General features: G+C 41.8%; 2 protein-coding genes across 7 annotated transcripts in view; both read right to left on the bottom strand.

The window, feature by feature from the left end:
• CSDE1 (cold shock domain containing E1) overlaps positions 1–4,568 on the bottom strand; it is a 41,373-nt gene extending 36,805 nt beyond the window's left edge. For all 5 annotated transcript variants that reach the window (XM_084853554.1, XM_084853552.1, XM_084853551.1 and 2 more), the window contains exons 1-2: positions 4,489–4,568; positions 448–839 (exon numbers count right to left, since the gene is read on the bottom strand). The gene's annotated coding sequence lies outside the window, so the exon portion shown is untranslated. The remainder of the gene's footprint in view (positions 1–447; positions 840–4,488) is intronic.
• A 366-nt stretch (positions 4,569–4,934) lies between these two features.
• SIKE1 (suppressor of IKBKE 1) lies at positions 4,935–20,237 on the bottom strand. 2 transcript variants are annotated; one of them, XM_084853563.1, is made up of 6 exons: positions 20,180–20,237; positions 19,828–19,998; positions 19,612–19,717; positions 16,663–16,805; positions 14,332–14,445; positions 4,935–11,627 (listed from the first exon to the last, which is right to left on the bottom strand). In XM_084853563.1, exons 2-6 carry the CDS (start codon positions 19,984–19,986, stop codon positions 11,508–11,510), a joined length of 642 nt encoding a protein of 213 aa, XP_084709689.1. In that variant the 5' UTR covers positions 19,987–19,998; positions 20,180–20,237; the 3' UTR covers positions 4,935–11,507. The 2 variants fall into 2 exon arrangements, with proteins under 2 accessions (XP_084709689.1, XP_084709690.1); XM_084853564.1 differs by having other exon boundaries at positions 20,115–20,237.
• Between the last annotated feature and the right edge of the window lie 162 nt (positions 20,238–20,399).

Below are 20,399 nucleotides of genomic sequence, written 5' to 3' on the forward strand. Positions count from 1 at the left end.
GCTAACTGAACTCATGGCCAGTATTAATTTAACTGTCCTTATAGCAGATAATTCACATTTAAACCTACCAGCTTATGAAATGGAGACTCACTGACCGATACCAGTAATTGGGAGAAGGATATGGAGAAAGTCTGAGATCCAGATTTATAGCATTAGAGTAAACTGATTTCAAAAGTGAGAAACTGGAAAATAGTAGCAGAAAGCTTAATGAAGTAGCTACAATTATAAGACTGCATTCCATGGTTAGCTTAGCAAATATAACCAAATGGCAATACTGAAGAACTTGAATCATTTAAAAAGATAAGCGCCATAGCCAGATGTTAGCTCTGCTTTGGTATTCTGACCAATGAAGGCAGTAGAGATTTAAACAAATGCATTATTTAACTCATATTGGATAGCAGTTTTAATTCAGAATATCTATTGCTGTTTAATAGTACATGCACCAACCTCGCAGTGATATTCTAATATTGCACTTTCAGTAGTATTCGCCGATTCTTCGTTTCAGCACACGTTTCAAAGTTTGAAGATTGCTATTGTTAAAAAAAAAGAGATAGCAAGAGACAAGTAATCTATTAAGCTAATAAGGAATAACTGGTGCTGCACTGGGCAGTTTCAGCACAGCACTGAAGAAAACAAAGACTACTAGCAGCGTTGGGACGTGCTCTTTTGAAGCTGTTGAGTAGGCACAAACTTCTTGTTTCAGATCAAGTGTTGTGTCTTCAGTGTAAAGTTTACTCTCTTTGGTCTTGTTTTGTTGTTACGATGTGGTGTGTTCCTTTCCTGATCTGAACTTGAAGCAGCAGTTTCAGGTGGTAAATTCTGTTCTGTTACACTTCATACTGGAGAGAAAAAGACAAACAAGAAGTCTATTATATCACACATTTTAGATGCACTCTGTACTCTTTACAGATGTGATCCTACCTCTGAACAGAAAGATTTCTCACACACCTCCCAAGATCGTACTAATGCTTTAAGAAAGCTTCCAGATGTTCACTGAACAGCAGTCTCACTTGGCATAAATGTTGGTATTGCACTGGATGTAAAAACTAGTTAATTTATCAAAACTTAATCAGTTTTAGTGCTGAAATGACAGCTAGGCCTTCTTGCTCAGCTTCAGAATCAAGCATGGATTTGGTTCATGAACTTTCTCACAATTGGGATTTAAACCTGTGCTGTTACTTCAAGATACACAGAGACAATAACAACTACAGATATACAGAATCACATTTGGAATATTATTCCTTTCCCAAAGGAACCTTTTTTACAATTATACTTTCCTGGAAAGCAGGTGATCTGAAAATGTCGATACTGACAAACTACAATATGTCAAGCCATTACACAATATGAATAAACAGCATAACTATGCAGCAAGCACAAAACTGGATACAAGAGGCTTCTCCAAGCCAATCCCTGCAGTTTATCTGGGCCAAGACCAAAGTTCACTGCCAAAAGATTTAGAAGTTGAAATATGCAAGTATAATTTTGTTTCAACTTGTTTTTAATTCTGATACTTCAGGTTCAGGAAGGAAACAAATTCAGTAGGCTATACTTAATTTATGTATTTGACTTTTCCCCCAAACCCTATGCACCAGGAAGAAACAATATATTCCATAGGCAATGGGCAGGGGTTGGTTTGGGGTCTTCAGTAGAATTTAATTCCTGTCTTTCTTCATTAATGAACTGGGCGTATATTTCCTTTTCCTGTATGTGGATGTCAGGATGCATTAAAGGACAGATTAATCTAAATCCAGAGGGAATTTTCTCAGCACTCAACCTTCACTGGACATGGAATGCAGAATGGATGATGTTGAGCAACAGCTGAGCCATCTTACATAAAGGGGAAAGGGGTGCCTCAGCATTGTGGCCTAGAGATAGGAATGATCAGGAAACAGGAGTGAATGAGCATGAATGGCTTCACTAGTTTTGTAACATATTTCTATACTTCTGCAGTCCCTCCTGGCCCTATTTTGAAGAAAAAAAAATCAGTAGGAAGTACTTCCATATAGCAGTGAAGAAGTGTGGAAATATAATTAAAAGCTTTTAGATGAGCCCAAGCAACTTAGTTAAGCAAAAATCTTAACTAGGAGTGTGCTTGAATATTTCTGTAAGAGCAGAACTTAACAGCTTGATCAAAACATTTGTTTAGCTAGTGTAGATTTAAAATGCCTTTAGACCATGGTACTAAGCACACTTACTTGAATATAAAAGCAACAAAAACAAGTGGTTCTTACTTCAATGTAAGCCTGCTTAGGATCTGAATACAAAAGAACTAAAAGCTCAATCCTATGCACATCTAGTCAGTCAGTCACACACACACGCACACACTTTCAAAGAGGCTTCCTTCTAAGAAATTGTGAGTATGATTACACCCTGAATCAGTTTATATCAGAGTATTTCCTTTATCTGATAATAAAAGCATGCATTTCTCCAGTGCTGTGAAGCCTTAGAAAGAACTTCAGTGAAATCAGTAGTGTGTATGTCTGTGCTTTAAATTCTTTACTTTTCAGCTCAGCAGCTATAAATACTCCTCCCAATGGTAAACACCCAGTGCAGCTGCCAAGCCTTCAATGCAGCAGTCTCTACTATAACACATGAATTCATAAAGGATCAGCTCAAGTCAAACACAGTAAGGAGAAAGTCCAGTTGTATTTTTCCCCTTATGATTTAAGTGTTTTTCACATTTTGTTCTAACACACGGATCAAGTTTTTTAAACCTATCCGTAGAGCTTATTTAAGAAAAAGCGGCCATATTGTGGATTGCAACATTAATAAGGCTCTAGAAATACCATATCCATGAGACACCTATTAAAGGTTTATGTCCAGAATAACTTCTCTGAAGACACCTTTTAAAAGATGTAGTTCAGCACATCTGTTTGCGATTAGCTGAACATATAGCTAATTAATTTGATCCAGAGACAGCAATAAAAGTGGGAATGGTAACAGAAAAAGGCTGCAGTCCAATACATATGTACACTGAACTCAGTGGGGATTACTTTTGAATAGACATGCATAGGATTACACAGTAAGGCTGTAATCATGGGCATACCTAAATTAGGAGAAAGGCTCATTGAATTCAGTAGGACTTAATTCCAAATATACATATGTGGAATTTGGCTGTTATTAAACCAGAAAATGGCTTTGGAAAGTACAGAATTATATTCCTTTGCCACACATTAAACCAGCAAATGAATTATAGCTATTGGTTTGGAGACTAATCAAGCCACAAGGAAACTAAACACATCAATAAGTGAATGAAGAAAGCTTTATTCCTAAAGTGGTTTAAGGTTTCGATTGTACCCATACGTCATAGAGAGTAATTTATATCTTACTAATTTGTTTAGTTTAAATCATTACACAAAACTTAAGTCGTAGTAAGCCTCAAAAATTTGCTCTGCAATTTGACGGTATGATTACAATGGCTTAAAACCCCCAGAGTGCAGCAGGTGATTATGACTGACCAGTTGTAAGGTTAGCATTGAAACCGTGCCAGACAATAGCCTGTTCTATGGTTTTCAACACTACCCACAGAAGCGAAGGCAGCCATCCCACCCCATGCTGCAGCATTAGATTTAAGAACGCAGGCACATGATCCCTAGGCAGCAAGATGGTGGTTCCTGCTACTGAGGGGTGATAAGGCTGGGGGTCCGCATCCGAATAGCGAACGATGCAGAAATCCAGTTCCCTAGCCCTAAAAGCTACTGAGGAAAAGCCAAGACTAGAGTCTAGCACTGGACGTCGACACTACCGGTACACCAACAGGAGTCATTCCTCAGAGGCGCCTGGGGCGCGTCCACTATTTGCCCCCCTCCCCAAGCTGGAGATTTGGGGGGGGAAGAGAGAGAGAGAGAGAGAGAGAGAGAGAGAGAAGGAAAATGGCGGCCGCTCCCCCTCACACAAAGGAAGATTGACCTCCTCTTCCCCTCCCCACATCCGCACGCTGCATGCTGGGAGAGGTAGTTTACATGACTAACTTCACTCCACGGAGGATGAGACTCGAAGACTCCATCCCCCAGAAGGCCTAGTGGCCATATATCTTACAGGCATCACGCCGGGAGTTGGAGTGTTTTCTATCACCGCTGCCACCAAGAGCACCGCGCCCCTAAACTCAATCCCCCATCGGCCCCTGCGTAAAAGGCAAGCTGCGCGCTGCACACTGGGAACCGTAGTGATGTCGGGGTTCGGGCCCACTAGCTCTCGTGCTCTCTCTCTCGCCCCAACTAAAGACGGAGGAAGGAGGAGGAGAAGAGAGCGAGAAAGGCAGCTCGCCCAGCAACGCTCCTTCTCTCCTTTCCGTGCGCTTGTGTCCGTCTGTCAAATCGGCAGCCACACGGCGGGTGGGGGAGGGGTCCCACCCGCACTAGACCGTTGGTCCCTGGGACAGTGACAGGAGACATTCCAAGCCACTTCAGCCCTTCTATCTACCATCCTCAGGCTCGCGCCGGGCCGACAGAGAAGGCTACCGGCCTCCTCTCAGGGACCCCCACTTACCCCAACAGCTCAGCGCCCCCGCTCCAGCGCCGCCATGAGCAGCACGGCACAGCACGTAGGAATAAATCCCGGCTTCTCGCGAGACTCGCGGGGAGAGAAAAGGGTGGGGTCGCGCGTGCGCAGAAAGTTCGGGCAGGCCCAGCGAGGCAAGGGGGGCGCAGCTTGGGACAGACGACGGCTATGTAGGAATGCAACGCGCATGCGTACAAGGCCTTCCCCCCCACCACCTCCTTTCTTTTTTCTTTCTTGCAGAAGGACGCCAGCGGCGCAGTTCTTGGGGAGGGAGCAGCGCACGAAGAGCTTGTTACCGCGTTGCTTCGTGAGCGTATATCGCCACACTGGCGGCTGCTAGGCTTGCACCTCTCTTCTTGTCTTGCAAACCTCCTGTGCTTCTAAGCAGCTGCGGAACACGTAGAGATTTAACGGGGGAAGCGTCTCCATGCAGGAAGAAGCTTCATATATTGAGTTTCTGCTAGTCATACAGCTGTTAAAGGCACAGAAGCCCTGACAGACAAAACGGGGTGTGTGTGTGTGTCTCTCCTACTTCACCTAATTTTGAACTTGCTGTTAATAATTTGTGAGGTAAATACTAGACAATTTCACTCATCACAAAACCTCCTTATTGCCAGCACGTTTTTACCGCTCCCCTCCCCACACAAGCTAGAAACACCTGATATGGTGCATAGAAAGCTGTACCCAGTCATATCGCTGGCTGCGGTGATAGCACTTGAAATATAAATGGCTATCCCCGGCCCTCTCTCCTTTTATTTCACACATTACACACATCAGTGCAACATCAGAGGATGACCAATAGCGGGTTTAAGAAGAGCAGTTCTCTGGATTCCGGTATTCATGGAGACTAATAAGGCCAGGTATGCAGATGATACCACTGTGATGGCTGAAAGCGAAGAGGAGCTGAGGAACCTCATGACGAAGGTGAAAGAAGAAAGTGCAAAAGCTGGGTTGCAGTTAAACCTCAAAAAAAGCAAGATTATGGCAACCAGCTTGATTGATAACTGGCAAATAGAGGGAGAAAACATGGAGGCAGTGACAGACTTTGTCTTTCTAGGTGCAAAGATTACTGCAGAGACGCTGACTGCAGCCAGGAAATCAGAAGACGTTTACTTCTTGGGAGGACAGCAATGACAAATCTTGATAAAATAGTGAAGAGCAGAGACATCACACTGACAACAAAGGTCCGCATAGTTAAAAGCAATGGTATTCCCCATAGTAACCTATGGCTGCGAGAGCTGGACCATAAGGAAGGCTGAACGAAGGAAGATACTTTTGAACTGTGGTGCTGGAGGAAAACTGAGAGTGCCTTGGACTGCCAGAAGATCAAACCAGTCCATACTCCAGGAAATAAAGCCAGACTGCTCACTTGAGGGAATTATATTAAAGGCAAAACTGAAGTACTTTGGCCACATAATGAGAAGACAGGAGACCCTGGAGAAGATGCTGATGCTAGGGAAAGTGGAGGGCAAAAGGAAGAGGGGCCGACCAAGGGCAAGATGGATGGATGATATTCTGGAGGTGACGGACTCGACCTCAGGGGAGCTGGGGGTGGCGACGGCTGACAGGAAGCTCTGGCGTGGGCTGGTCCATGAAGTCACGAAGAGTCGGAAGCGACTGACTGAATAAACAAGGCCAGGTAGGCAGCTGCACATAGGGCTGGTATTAAGGGTAGGCATGGCAGGGCACCTGCTGAAGGTGTACACCCCAGCAGGACCCACTGAGAAGAGCCCCCTGGATTTGCTCCTCCTCTTCACCATTGCAACCTGCATGTTCACCTGCCTGTCTCTCTGGCCTAGACAATAGTGGCAATGAGGAGCTGTAGATGCCACTGCCTACCTGCTCACTGGCTCTCTCCCTGTCAAGCAAGTCAGCAATCATGAGAAAGAGGATGACAAACAGCAGCTGGTGATAATGGCAGTGAAAAGGCAGATTCACTGATGGAGGGAACACATTCAGGATGTCTTGCCCAAAGGCCCTCAAAAACCTGGTGCCGGCACTGACTGCACAGCTCCCCAAACAGCTGAGGTTGTTATCTGCATCAGACAGAATAGAGTACGCTGTAACAATGAGGATCTGTTCACACAACCGTGCTTCAGTCTTATTTTCAGTCCATGCAAAGGCTCTCTGCCCCTTCCTTGCTGGCAAAGGTTGTCCCTTATGCCCTAAGAACCATGGCTGCAGAACACATTGTGTATGAGCTGCTGGTATAGTGTTGAGTGTAAGCCCACATCTTACCCCAGCCTCAAATTCATTAAACAGTCTTAAGCAAGCCATTATCCTTCAACCTCAATCCCCTCTCCCCAAATTAAAATATGGGGTTAATACTGACCTATTTTACAGAGCTGTAAGGATTACTGAGATGTATATGACATAATAAATGCAGTTGTTTTGATGTCTCCTGCTAAGCTGCAATGGTGAGATAGCGGGGAAAAAATAGAGTCCAGTTTGCTGTGTTGAGACAGAGACCTGTAGCAGCATGGACATGTTATCTAGCCATGGCAAACAATCATGAGGTTGCAACCCTGTTTATTTCATAGCTGCATATCTGAGAGAAATTAAACAGGTAAACTTTCTCTCACTGCTGCATCTTCCTGGCAGGAAAAACTACTCAGTGCCTTGGTTTGGAGGATTACCATGGCGGCCTTTGAATATCCAAGCTGTGGCTGCAGCTTGCGTCTTTGTGCGAGGGTCCTACTCTAAGTAAGACTGTCATTGGATACTACCCTATATATTTACTAACGAGCAGCCACATGCATCTTCAATAAAATAATCTGTGGAAATACTGAATTGCAGAAGCCACCAGTTCCACTTTCTATAAAAACGCTGTTCCTCAAGATATGCAAGCTGTGATCTCACAGAGTGGTTTATGTGTACGTGGGAACATCATGTGGAAGGCTGATTTGGGAGCTATGTTGGGAAGTAGGGTAAAAATCCCTGGAGTAAATAATACAGAAAGCCACACTAGTTTAGCCTGCTGTATTGCATTTTAGTTGCAACCACATTATAATAATTACCACATATCAGCAAAATGTGGTATGCAACTACCTTAGGATAGCACTTAAGTAACTCTTTGTGACAGCAGAAACAGTGAAGAGTCTTGTGGCAGCTTAATGACTAACAAATTTGTAATGGCAGAAGCTTTGGTGGACTATAGCTTTGTATGTTATTGTCATGCCATATCTAGCAGTGGTGGCTGCTGCTGACCTAGTGCCAGTCACCCATATTGTGTCAGTGAGATATCTCCGCACAGGTTGAAATGTCAATAAAATGCTGCAGGTCTGCTATGCAAACTCATGATGCTGAGCCAAATCCTGATCGCTTCCTTGTTGGGGTAATGACCCACAGGCAGTGCTTTTAATGAACAAAACAATAGCTTGGATTCAAACCCTGCCAGGCACCTGTAAAAAGCATTTCTGCATGGGGGGGGCAGTTGCCAATTCCTATCTCCCCAACTTCAGTCCAAGTCATTGGAGGGCCTACCAACCTTCTGGAGGGACATGAGAGGTTGTCACCATGAGGAGAGAAGAGATGAGGGGAGGGGAGGGGAGGGGAAGGGAACCCTTTAAGTGTACAAGCAACTTTGCTTTACTTTGGGTCTGAGTCATGATGACTATCACTGTAAAAACAATCAAATGCAATTCTGAGCTATTAGCTGAATTGCTGTTTTCTAAAACAGAGGAGTGACTATATTCTGGCAGTGGCCTAATCTTTGCAAAGCAACGTTTAGCTATAGGCACACACTTATGAAAAATGTAGACAAACTAGATTCTTGATTAAAGAACAGAGGAAAATCATCTGGTATGTAAAAAGAGGCAAGGATAGATTTCCTTAGTAGCCACTTGAAAGAAACAGGTTTATTTTTTAAACTTATCTGCTTGGGTAGGCTTTTTCTGTCTTGTGATTTCAGTTTATGCCTACTAGGAAATTAGAAGACTACTACAGGAAAGCAAGATGTGTGAATCTGCTTTCTTTGATTTGTCATGCTATCTCAAACTCAGGTATTTGCAAGCCAGAACTAAATAGTTAACCACAATACTAGATTTTTAAAAAGGTTCCACAAATTCATTATGGCCCAAAATTGTTTTCTTGCTGGACAAAGGTCTAAGACGTCTTTATCAGGTCTGACTGGCATCCCCTCTGCATAGCTTCCACTGTCAGATGAAAGCATTTTCTTATCAAAAGGCATCCTACATATATTGACTGGCATATTGCACACTAATGGTTAGCCTCTTAAAAGCAGTAACTGTTTGAATTATACTGTTTCTGCTTACTGTATTTTATCTTGTACATGTCACAGTGCATTTTACTTAAAAGTGATTAAGGGTGGAATCCGATGGACTGTGCCCTCACTGTTCAGAAACCTCCAAACTTGGAGGCTTCCAAGATTCCTATGCCTTGCTGGGCTGAAGCCAGCAATGTGGGAGGAATGGCAGAGGTGATCGTTGCCTCCCTGTCCTACAATCTTCTATATTTTTGCTAGACAGGCTTTTCAGCCCCTCTAGCAAGGGTGCTTTAGAGGGGGAGGGAATGAGGCTCAGGATAAATTGTACCCTGGCCTCTCCAGTCTTCTCCCCTCCCCCCGGAACGCCCCCTTGCTGACCTCTGAGAGGCAGCTGGCAAGTTTCTCTCTGTGCCAGCTGCAAGGAGGCAGGGCAGAAGGTAGATCTCTGACTTCTCCTTCTGAGGTCAGAGTGCTATCTCCGTCCTTGGAAGGGGTTTTGCAAGCCATCCTATGGTCCTTGGGATGCTTGCCCAGGGACCATAGGATTGCTCTCTAATAAGTTTATAGAAGATCTGAGAAAGGTCTTCATTTGATGGTAAAATGTAAAAATTTTGTTATAGCATATGACAAAGTATAATAAAATGTACTTTTACCAAGTTAAACACAGACATTTGTGGAATTCTTGAAGTTTAACCAGTTAATAAGCAGTGTTCCACGGGATACTCATCCATAGTCAACTGATTAATTTGGGTATGTGGAAGTTATAGTATTTCCTTACTAAACCAAGTTTACAAGTAAAATACAGAGGATATAACTTCTAACATCCAAGGATTTAATCAGAAAGCAATTGTATTAGCCAAAGCTAAAATAAATAATCCCTGGTACAAAAGTGCCACAACATATAGTACTGCCTCAAAACATTTATTTCATGAAAATGAGTCAATATACATATTTAGTAACCTGAGAGGTAAAGAGAATGGTTTGAATTCAATGATCAGAGCAGGCTGACAAGATGGTGAATAATAGCACAACACCTCTATAAGTCATTTATTTACATCCTAACATCCTACAGGTAGGGTATTTACAAAACAGTCCAGAATCTTTCCACAGACTGAGCACACGTTGCTGTTCATTACAAGAGCTTGTTGATCCTGAAGGTGGCACTGATGGCATATATTTAAGGCATAATACTGCAAAATGATGATATGCAGCTGAATCTGGCCTGCTATTGGGCTATATTTGCATAATGCACAGAAGAAGCAGCTCTGTGTCAGCTCAATCCTCAAATTAAAACTTTTGAGTGTGAGGATTTGAAAACAGCGAAAGATTAATGTGAAGAATAAGCCTAACTCTCCTTCCCGCCACAGGAAAGAATGTAAAAGGGAAAGGGACATGTGTGACTATTATACCTTTGTGCCTCAAGCTCAAATCAATATTGATAGCTACAACAGCCACAAACAACGCAGGTAAAGTGCACAGATCCTAATCTGAAACTTTACCTGCAGAACACAGGACCACTTAAACATCTCCTTTCCCAGAAGGATTTTAAAATGGAGACATATTTCTAATACTTAAGGTTCACAAAATCTCAGAAATAGGTAATATGCTATATAAACTGGGAGTGTGCTGTGAGGATGAAGACACTTACACAAACACGTGACCACAAAGGCTAGACACATCTCATTTTCTATCTCTACTCCCACAAGCACAATGTGAAACAGTCTTGGAATCTACCAGATATGAGGATGTACAAGTCTGCCAGCAAGCAGCTAGGACGGTAAAACAAAAGACCAATAAGCTTCAGAAGGCTGTAAATGAAGGCAGGACTGGGCTGGGTTCCTATGCAATCAGTTTATAATGTTTTTTACCCCACTTCTTCAAGTCTGGTGAATGCTTTCCTGAAAGTATTCAGGATAGAGGCAATGGCTTTTTTTTTTTTAGTGAAGTAAGTTATTTGCAGCACCTGTCTGAAACCTCAAGAAGAAGAAAAATGAACTCAGTCAAGGAACATGAATTCAAACTCCTTGATCAAGTTTGGGGACGGGGGAGGTGTAGAAAGAGGACTGAATAAGTATATGTGAGAGACGCACAGCCCTCCCACACTTCATAATGCCATGGCATGCCTATACACATATACTAGAGTGGACAAGTGTACAAGGCTCTGTGGAGAGACCTGTGTGCAGACACTGCCCGTCTAAGAAATGACTATGAAAATACTTTTACAGAAACTGTGTAATTTTCTAAATTTGTTGATGTTAAGAGGCAGGTAGTTTGGCAGTCTATACTTAAATAACATGGTAAATGGAACAAACACACTACTTTGACAATTAAATTAAGAATGGGAGTGCCTAAAGTTTGCATGACAATGTATCCAAAGGATATTTACTTGGAAGTAAATACCAATGAAATCAATACGACATATTTCTAAGTAAAAATGTCTGTACAGACTATTTTACTGCCCTTCTGATAAAGGCCATGACTTTTAAAATAATTTACTTACACAAGAAAAGTCAAAGATGATCTAATTGTTCTGTCTAACGGAGATTTCTGAAAACAAGGATAATCCAGAGAAAGCATTTGCCAATGAATATGACTGCGCAAGTACTTTTCTGCATGATTAAGCGGGACAAACCTTAGCGAGCAGAAAGTGCCACTGCCAACAGCTATGCACAGTCTATATAGCAAAAGGCTAGAATTCTATCCAAGAGACAACATGACAAACTTAAAGAACAGCTTGGAAAATAAACACACTTTCCTGCAATACAGCTATCTGTTTCAGAGATCAACTATTCAAAGACAGTGGTTTTGTGGGTTGGGATGCATCATCGGACAGTCCTTCTTGCCTCACCTCGGCAGATTCTCTGCTGATTGATAATAGTTTTCGTAACTCTTTATTTTCAAGCTGTAAAACCAATAAAAACAGTTTGAAAATGATGAGCTAAGGCAGTGACAACTACAACCGAATACAAGCTAGTACTCATCCTGTCCCTCAACAAATTAAAAACAGTTGTATTTACATACAAAATTACATGCTACACAATACTTCTACACTCCATTTAAAAGGCTTATTACCATATGAGGATATTCTACCCAAACATCGCACCATATACTGAATTACCTGAATTGTGATTTATAAGGCTAACATTTCATTCTCTTTATCAAAATCGAATTTAGTTGTCAAATACCTAGTCGCTGGATCTCAACCTTTCAAGGTTTATTTATATTTTTGTGAGTTTCTTAGAGGTGCTTTAATTTTAACCATCTCCGCTTGTTCCCATGGTTTCCTTAACAGCCAAATCTTTCTTTTGGTATATTTTCCAAGTTTTTGCATATTCAGTTGTGGCAATGGTAAGAATATGCAATACTTATATTTATATGGGTTAACAAAACACAATAAACACACAACAGGATCTGTTATCAAATCCAGCAGAAAAATTCATGAGAGACACCATTCTCTAATATGTTACTGCCTTCCCACACTCCCATCACATATTAAGCAAGATTTCCCCGCACATATTGCCTAACCAACACTTTCCATCTCCTTCACTATATATTGTTTTCATTTTCCAAGTGAAGTGCTACTATGTGGCCATTGTAAAGCCATTTTCTTTATAACAACAATAGCATGCAACTCCTTTGCTGGAGGAACTGCACTGGCTGCCTATTTGCTACTGGGCAGGTTTAAGGTGTTGGTACTAGTGTGTAAAGTCCTAAACAACTTGGGACCAGGATACCCGAGAGAGCGCCTTTTCCCATATCAACCTGCCCAGTCGCCAATGTCATCAGAGGGCATGCTCTTTGTGGATCTGCATAGACCTGTGGCCCGATGGGAGTCCACCTGGAGAAGATCCTTCATTGTGGTGGGACCCTTTTCTATGGAATTCCCTGCCTCCAGATATCAGGCAGGCGCCAGCACCATGTTGTTTCCAGCGCCTCCTGAAATAGATCTTTATTTTAGCAAGACTTCCTTGACTGAGCAGGCACTGTTTTCATCAGTATTCTGTTTTTTAAAAATATTTTTATTATGGAATTTTATTCTTTTATCTTATTTATCTTATTTTATTGCTGTGAAAAACCACGATCCTTTAGAAAATTGAAAATCCCATTCATCCTCTGAAAGTTCTCTTCGTATATCTTTCTTCCATTTTTCAATATATATTCGTCCTGCTCTTGGTCATTCTGTAATATCCCATATAATTTTGACAGTAATTTCCTTCCATATGATAATACACGTTTTTCAAAATCTGTTTTCTTCTATATAAATCCTATGTTGTCTTTGCTTAAAAATTATTTTATCTGAAAATATTTCTCATTCTAGCTTTCCTTCTATCCCAAATAAATCTGTGGGAAGACCAATTTTAAGTAGTGGGGATGGTGTAGGGTGGGATGGGGTAGAGCAGAGCCCTACTTGTTTTTCACCAGTTTCTTTGCCAGCATTTTTTTTACACTTTTCCCTCCCATTGAAATGAATGGGAGGAATTTACTATGCCAGCTCCAGGGCTGGCGGAGTTTCAGGGACTGTGCAGATCCACAGTCTCCCCTGCGTAGAAAACTCTGTTCTGACCCTTGCCAACCACAGAAGATGGGTCAGTGAAAGAGCTTGCCACACCACTGCACCCATGGACCGTTTTGCCACCACTGCACCCATCTACCTCCCTCTCCGCATGCAGAGGGGGATGTTCAAAGCATTTTATTGCCCCCCAAGTATAGGATGAGCATCCTATACCCCTGGGAGAACTGCTCCCATATTATCTTTTGTCATTCCTGTAGGGTTTTGTCAGGTACTGTACAAGGGACATTTTAAAATTTAAAAAAATCAGTTGGTAAGATGAACATGTTCCCTGAGTTAGTTCTCCCCATTAAGTATAATCTTAAATTGTTCAAGTCATTGAAAGTTTTCTGCACTGACTTCCTTAATGTGGTATAATTATATTCATATAATTTTCTATCAATATTTATCCCCAGGTATTTAATTCTTTTTTTTTTTGGTCCAGATTATTTTATGAATCCAGCTATTGGGAGTTAATTTCATCTTCCCCGCCAAAAAAAGAAAAGAGAAGTTACTATAGCACAATCCTAAGCGGGAGAATGCAAAGTGGCAGGTCGGCTGCTGTTTCTAAAGCCCTTCTTCTTAATAATATATGTATTTTTCTTATGTCTAAAAATTAATTTGAAGAAACCCCACTTATTCAGTACTCCAGTTTCTCTGAGTTTCTGTGTTTCATGCTTAACTCTGACTTAAAACACATTTTTGCATACTACCAAAGTTTTATCCTTTTTCCTTTATGAGGCTCATTTTTGTCAACAGATATTTGAGCATTCAAACTTCCCACTTTTAAGGGCTTTGGTGCAGAGCTGTATTGTGCAAAGCCAGCTTCTACTTTCTTGATGCTAAAGTAGTCCACCTGCAGCTGGCTGTTTTCCTCTCCCATCAGTTGTAGTGCGGGCTGCAGAAATCCTTAAATCAAGCCTGGTATGCATTAGCTTTAAACAGAGAAGCAGTCAACTCTACAGTAAGCTTGGAGCCTGAAAAAATCTTTCGGCAAATGTAAGGCACACACTTCTTCCCTTTCTATCCCACACCTCACAGTTGTTCATCATCTTACCTCTAACTGTGCTAGCTTTTCTTGTATTTTATAATACTGGTCATTGTCCACATGAACCGCTTTTCTCATCATCTCTCCCATCTCACAGATCTTGTCTATTTGACTCTCAATTTCCTGTAGACAGATTTCAAAACAAAGTTATTCCCAACAGAAAGCACTCATGAAAAGAAAAACAAGTCATGTAGGATTTTCTTCTTTGATCAAGTTACTGCTTTTGTCAACAAGGGCAACACAATGGATAACATAGCTAGGCTTCAGTAAGGTTTTTAACTAGACAGTTGTGACATTTGTATAAGAAAGGCTAAGAAATGCAGGCCAGAAAAATAGCCATAAGATGAATATGCAATTGGTTAGACATACGCTTGGAAATATATTAATCAATACAAGTTAAAACTAGAAATTGGTATCTGGAGGAGATAGTGGATATTCATCTAAGGCAGCAGTGCCTTAAGATTTACAGTCCCATTGAACTCACTGGGATTTACTTTCAAGAAATGGGTCTTATTTATTCTTTCAATTCAAACCCCACCTTCCTACTTATAGTGCCCATAGTGGATTTGTCTCTTGGATCTATAGCAGTTAAACTAAATATGAGCCAACAATTACCATCATATCTTTTCCCTTATAAGGTGCATTGAAAGTTTCCTCAAAACAGCTTTGAGACAGGAGCTACCTGTTTTTGGTAGCACTTATATATGAGGAGTTATTACTCTCTTCTGAAAGAACTATTTTTAATAAATAGGACATTTTAGGTTTAAATACCACAGTCATGATCCAGTCTCACCACAGCTGCAGCATCAAGAGAGCTCTATTCCTCCCCTACGTCCACACCCCAGTGCATGCATGCGCACGTGCACACACATACACACACAGCATTATGTGCCATTACGGGAAATGTGTGCACACCTCCCATATGCGCCATCAGCCCTCTACCCATATGTGGCACAGTCCTCCACATCTTCATAACAGCCTATCATACATACAAAAGAAAGCGGGAGGAAGGCTTTCCTGAGTCACATGTGAATCCTCCACATATAATTTACAGTGGGATTATATTGTCCCCTGTATAGTTAAAGATACATGATATATATTTTACAGGTTTAAGACACAGATATGCAAGGTGTATAGGGTTGTATCCAACGGTGTCATTCTGCAGACAGAACTGCTTTTGTCAGCAGAACCAGGAGGAGGGTGATTCACACACACCCCACACCCCTGCACACCCTCAAAATCTGTTCCAGAGGACTGAGAAACCCCACAAAGCAGATTTTTAGGCAGCGCAGAGGGCTGCAGGGGAGGGGGAGAAAAAGTTTTGTCGAATTAGAGGACTTCTGCTAGCACAACATTGGATTTAACCTCATACAAACTACAATCAATGTGTGGTGTATGGTGATGAGAAAAGCAAAACCTTGTAAATAAACTAGCTTTCAATCTCAAGTTTTAATCTCAAGCCAGTCCAGTGCCCCTGTGGAACTCTTCACTTTTTAGCAATATATACCCTGAGGAATGTATAAACAAATGTTTTTGGCAAGCAAAATGTATTCTTTCCCTTTTGTATTCCAAACCGGACTTTTCAAAAGTCAAAGGAGTTAGGGCCAAGGAGCTATGTCCTCATCCATCCTTCCTTGAGCCACAACTGCCATATTGCACCTCTGAGAACTGCCTGCCCTTTGCTCTGTTGTGCCTTTTTGTCAGATTTCTGCATTGGATTCCTTAAATGGCTGTGAGGGAAAATCAGAATCCTGCTTGCTGTAGCAGACAGGGGAGAGGAACAGGCAAATGTTGGAATGGGGCAGGAGGCACAGTAGCTGCGTTCTCTTCTGCCACCTCAGAAGGTTTAAAAGGGACAGCAGTCTCAAGTAGCAATTTGACAGCATTAATTACAGTATACTAACTGCTATAAGGGCACAAGGGCGGGGAGGAGAAATGTCCCAGATCTTTTAACTCATTCGTATTTTTTATGAGAGGTATGATAATTAATTCAAATCCATTGTCTATTGTTTCATGGTATTCTACAATGCTGAAGTCACCAGAAACTAGAATGTGCCTTACAGATTATACCAAATCTTTTTCTTTATAAGAATTCTAAAGAAGGTACCTTGTGGCTGAGTTACAACTCTTTATTCTAGAAAGAGAAAGCACTTCTGACCTGTGAGCATGAATGGAAGGAAGATGTTTCAGAGAAGAGGTTCTTGAGGGAAATACAAAATAGGCAAGAATAAACATCATAGGAATAGAGCACAACACCCAAGCAGCTCCCTGAAGTGTCATCTTTATTCCTATTGTCAACTTCTTTTTTTTCAAAGAGAAGATAATACAGTAATTCCTTACTGCAGATTGAGTTTGATGGACTTTCAGAACTGGCTGGGCATCCACTTCTTTTTTTTTCATCATGAGCTGTAGCATATGTTTCCTGTATTTGCTCATAATAAGTTCCAAAGCATCCTGGTGTTCTTCTAAAGACACCCACAGCTCTGAAAGGTACAACATAAATTTCATGCAGTAAATATGAAGAAAGGTATTTTGCTTTCCTTGTGCAGAGAAACTTGAGGAAACCCTTTTTTGCCAATGGAAAATACTGAAAGTGGTCACATTAAGTGTGTATAATTTCCACATAAATTTACCTGTTTAAGATTCGATTTCACAACTTCTAAAATATGGGCAAAGCTATGTACATAATTTTCCACCTGCTTCTGTAGATTCTTCTATAAGTAAAAGCTAGAACCCAGTGAATGGTCTGGGAATGTCTAAAGCGTCACTGAAATTAAGGGTGCAATCCTATGCATGTTTAGACAGAAAAAAGTCCTACAATTCCTAGCGTTCCCTAGCCAGCATGGGGAATGGCTGGCTAGCTGGGGAATTCTGGGATTTGAAGGATTGTTTTCTGTAAGGACAAGATATACAGCGAATTTTTAAACATGTCAGCACAGGCTTACATATTTTAAGCTCCTGGTCTTTGATAATACCTCTTGGACGATACAGCCGTAGGAACACTATTTCTCTCTCTCCCATCCCTAGTATGAAGCTTTCTGGCATCTCAACACATGTCTATTGACCTGGGCTTCCTTAGCTGTACTCCCTCTATTGATTCAAATATTGGGTTAATGCCCTGCACTCATCCAGTTTCATTTACACTCCAATCCTATGTACATTGCCCTGAAAGTAAACCCCACTTTATCCAATAAGGCTTATTTTCATGTAAGTCTATGTGTACAGGATGGCAGTCTTAAAAACATCCAACTCTGATTCTATCTGGAGCTTATCCACCCAGCAAACATAAATGATAGTACACCAAAGGCTGCAATCTGCTTTTCAAACAACATAACAGTTGATCCAACCCGAACATACTCAACTTGAACTTGCACAATTCATTACGCTCTTGATAGAAAGTTTTGGAACACCATCTAAAAAGTTACTGGTGTCACACCAGAACCTTTCAAATTTGTAAGAGAAAAATCCAGCAATTCATAAACTGTAGCTTAAGAAATATCAACACGTCATCATAAACTTCAGGATTGTATTGCTCAGCTACAAACTGTATTATTTATAAGATTTAATTTATACACCACATTTCTACAAGGCAGCTTACACAAAGTCAAACACAGTACAAAATAAGAAAAATATACAATAAAACTAAAAAAGGCTACCTTTTTAAAAAACCAAACAAACCCAATAACTGTTAAAAACAAGCAGCCATTTTAAAAGCAGCAGATCACACAATCAAAAATTGGGAGCCATGGGATTGTATGCTGCTTCTATCTTCTTGCTCAAATTTCTCCTGCTTGTCTTAACTAGGTTTCCCTCTGAACCAAGATTTGAGGCTGCATTTCATTTATTGTTTTTTAATAGGTTTATATTCTGCTTTTCAACTACGATCCTTCAAGTAGGTCACAACATGCAACAAATACACCAAGAAACACATACTTAAAAAACAAGAATAAACAGTTCCACTCAAGCAGGAACTAGCATCGTTCTTTCCCACAGGACAGTTCCCTGGGACTGCAGACTCTGGCCTCATCCATGAGCCAGAGAACCAAGGGCCACTGGTAGGCTGCACCTCCTGTCTCCGAGGAGTAGCATTATAGCAAGGGGGAGACCACCCTAGCTGAATACATCGGCCAGCAGAATTTGCTTTCTTTCCCCTCCTCCCTCCCAATCCCTTTTCCTTTTGTGTTGTGTCTTTTAGATTGTAAGCCTGAGGGCAGGGACTGTCTTAATATTAACATTTGTAAGCCACTCTGGGAGGCTTTTTTGGCTGAAGAGCGGGGTAAAAATGCTCTCAATTAAGAAGAAGAAGAATGGTGTTAGCCCTATGGCAGGAGGGGGGTGCTACAGTACCACTTATTTTGGTTCAGTTTGTAAGTGGTACTGTAGCATACTTTCATTTGTGTCCGAAGCCGGTGTTTTTTTGCCAAAACATCTCACATTTTAAAAATCTGTTAAAAAAGATTATTCTAAAGTGTATAATTGCTGCTCATTTACTGTGGTTTGGAGTATTTCCAAAATAAACATTATCACACTTTCAAGACATCTTCCACCAACAATGCGATCCAATGAAGAATCACTACTAAAAAAGGCTTTATGCCAAGAACATATGTCAGTTCATTGTTTATTTTCCCTTGTCTTCAGTCTCATGTAGTGTATACAAATTGCAACCAGTGCTGAGGAACATCAGAAAAGCAAAATACCTGTCATCAACGCAGCTGTGTCCTTTTGGTGCACAGGTCTGTAAGTACTTGCATAGTTGTCCAAGCATGCATAGGGTTAGCATGCTAGAAATATTAAGTTAAAAGATAGCGTGGCTTAGATATTGCCCATTTTATTTAATCTAGGTTGTGCAACATGAAGAGTTATTTGTCCCTATTGTCATCATGGGGCACTTCCTACCTTTGTGTGAAGAAAGTCAGTAGTCCTGATAACTCTAAGCATATCAGGCTGCAATCCTAAGCACACTTATTAAGAAGTTAGTCCCACTTACTTACATGTAAACATGCACAGGATTGGGGTGCATGCAAGACGAGCCATTACATCAAAATACTTGATGTGCAATCCCTTCTAGAGCTGTGTTTAGACTACACAGACATTGATGCTCCTATCACAAGGATGTGGAAGTCCTCTGTTAAATCCTTACAGCCAAATAAGTAACTCAAAGGCTCATAGGTATATCATTAGCACAATGGGAAGCATCCAATGTTGCTCCTACACAGAGTGGACCCACCGAAGTGAATGGGCCTAGTTTATGCAGGACTACCATTGGATATATAAAAGCCCAATGCTTACCTTTATTTTCCTGTTGCAGATCTCTGATCTGAGTGTTCTCCTGAGAGAGCAGAATGTGAGGTTTGTGCTTTGACGTGTCCTTCAGCTCAGCTGCATCTTCTTGGTACTTGTAAAGAAAAGATGTTCCACATGAACCCAAATAAGTCTAGTACGCATTATTCCACCCACTGCCCCACATACCCAACAGACTCATGCCAACGTGGAATCTGCACTTACCTTGTGAGAAAGAGCTGTGCCGGCCTCTTTCATGGCCACAACTCGCTTGTGCAACATGGTGGACTGGTCAATGAGAGACTCAGCCGCATTGTCATGATCTTTCAGCCTTTCCAACAGGGTCTTCGCATCTGTCAGGATCTTCTCTATGGTACAGGCCATGATCTGAGAGAACTGAAAGAGAGGCAGGAGAGAGGATTGGGCCAAGATTCTAGAACTGTCAAGGCCTGCTGGGGGGGGGGGGGGAGAAGGGGGCTTTAAACGCCTCTAACAGAATGTTACTGTTTCACAAGGGAGCTGGGATCAAGCCGTGTCTTTGCATGAGAAGACTCGGGGAGAGCGGACACCCACGCACCCCTCTGCCGCCCCGCGTTACTCCCTCCTCCTTTGCCCCCGCGAGGCTCCTGCGCGGCGGAGAGGAGGCACACTAGGGGGCGCACAGGTCGCAGGCACCGAGCTCCGGCACTCGCCGCTTGCCGTAGCTTCCGGTGTGAAGTCCGCCCCCCCGCCGCCGCCTGAGTTAAAGGGATTACAGTCTTCATGATTCTTTCACACAACTTCCGGTTCCTGTCGGT

This window comes from Heloderma suspectum, chromosome 4 (genome assembly GCF_057233095.1).
Source record: "Heloderma suspectum isolate Gila_16-S chromosome 4, 16-S_ref, whole genome shotgun sequence".
Taxonomy (NCBI): Eukaryota; Metazoa; Chordata; class Lepidosauria; order Squamata; family Helodermatidae; genus Heloderma; species Heloderma suspectum.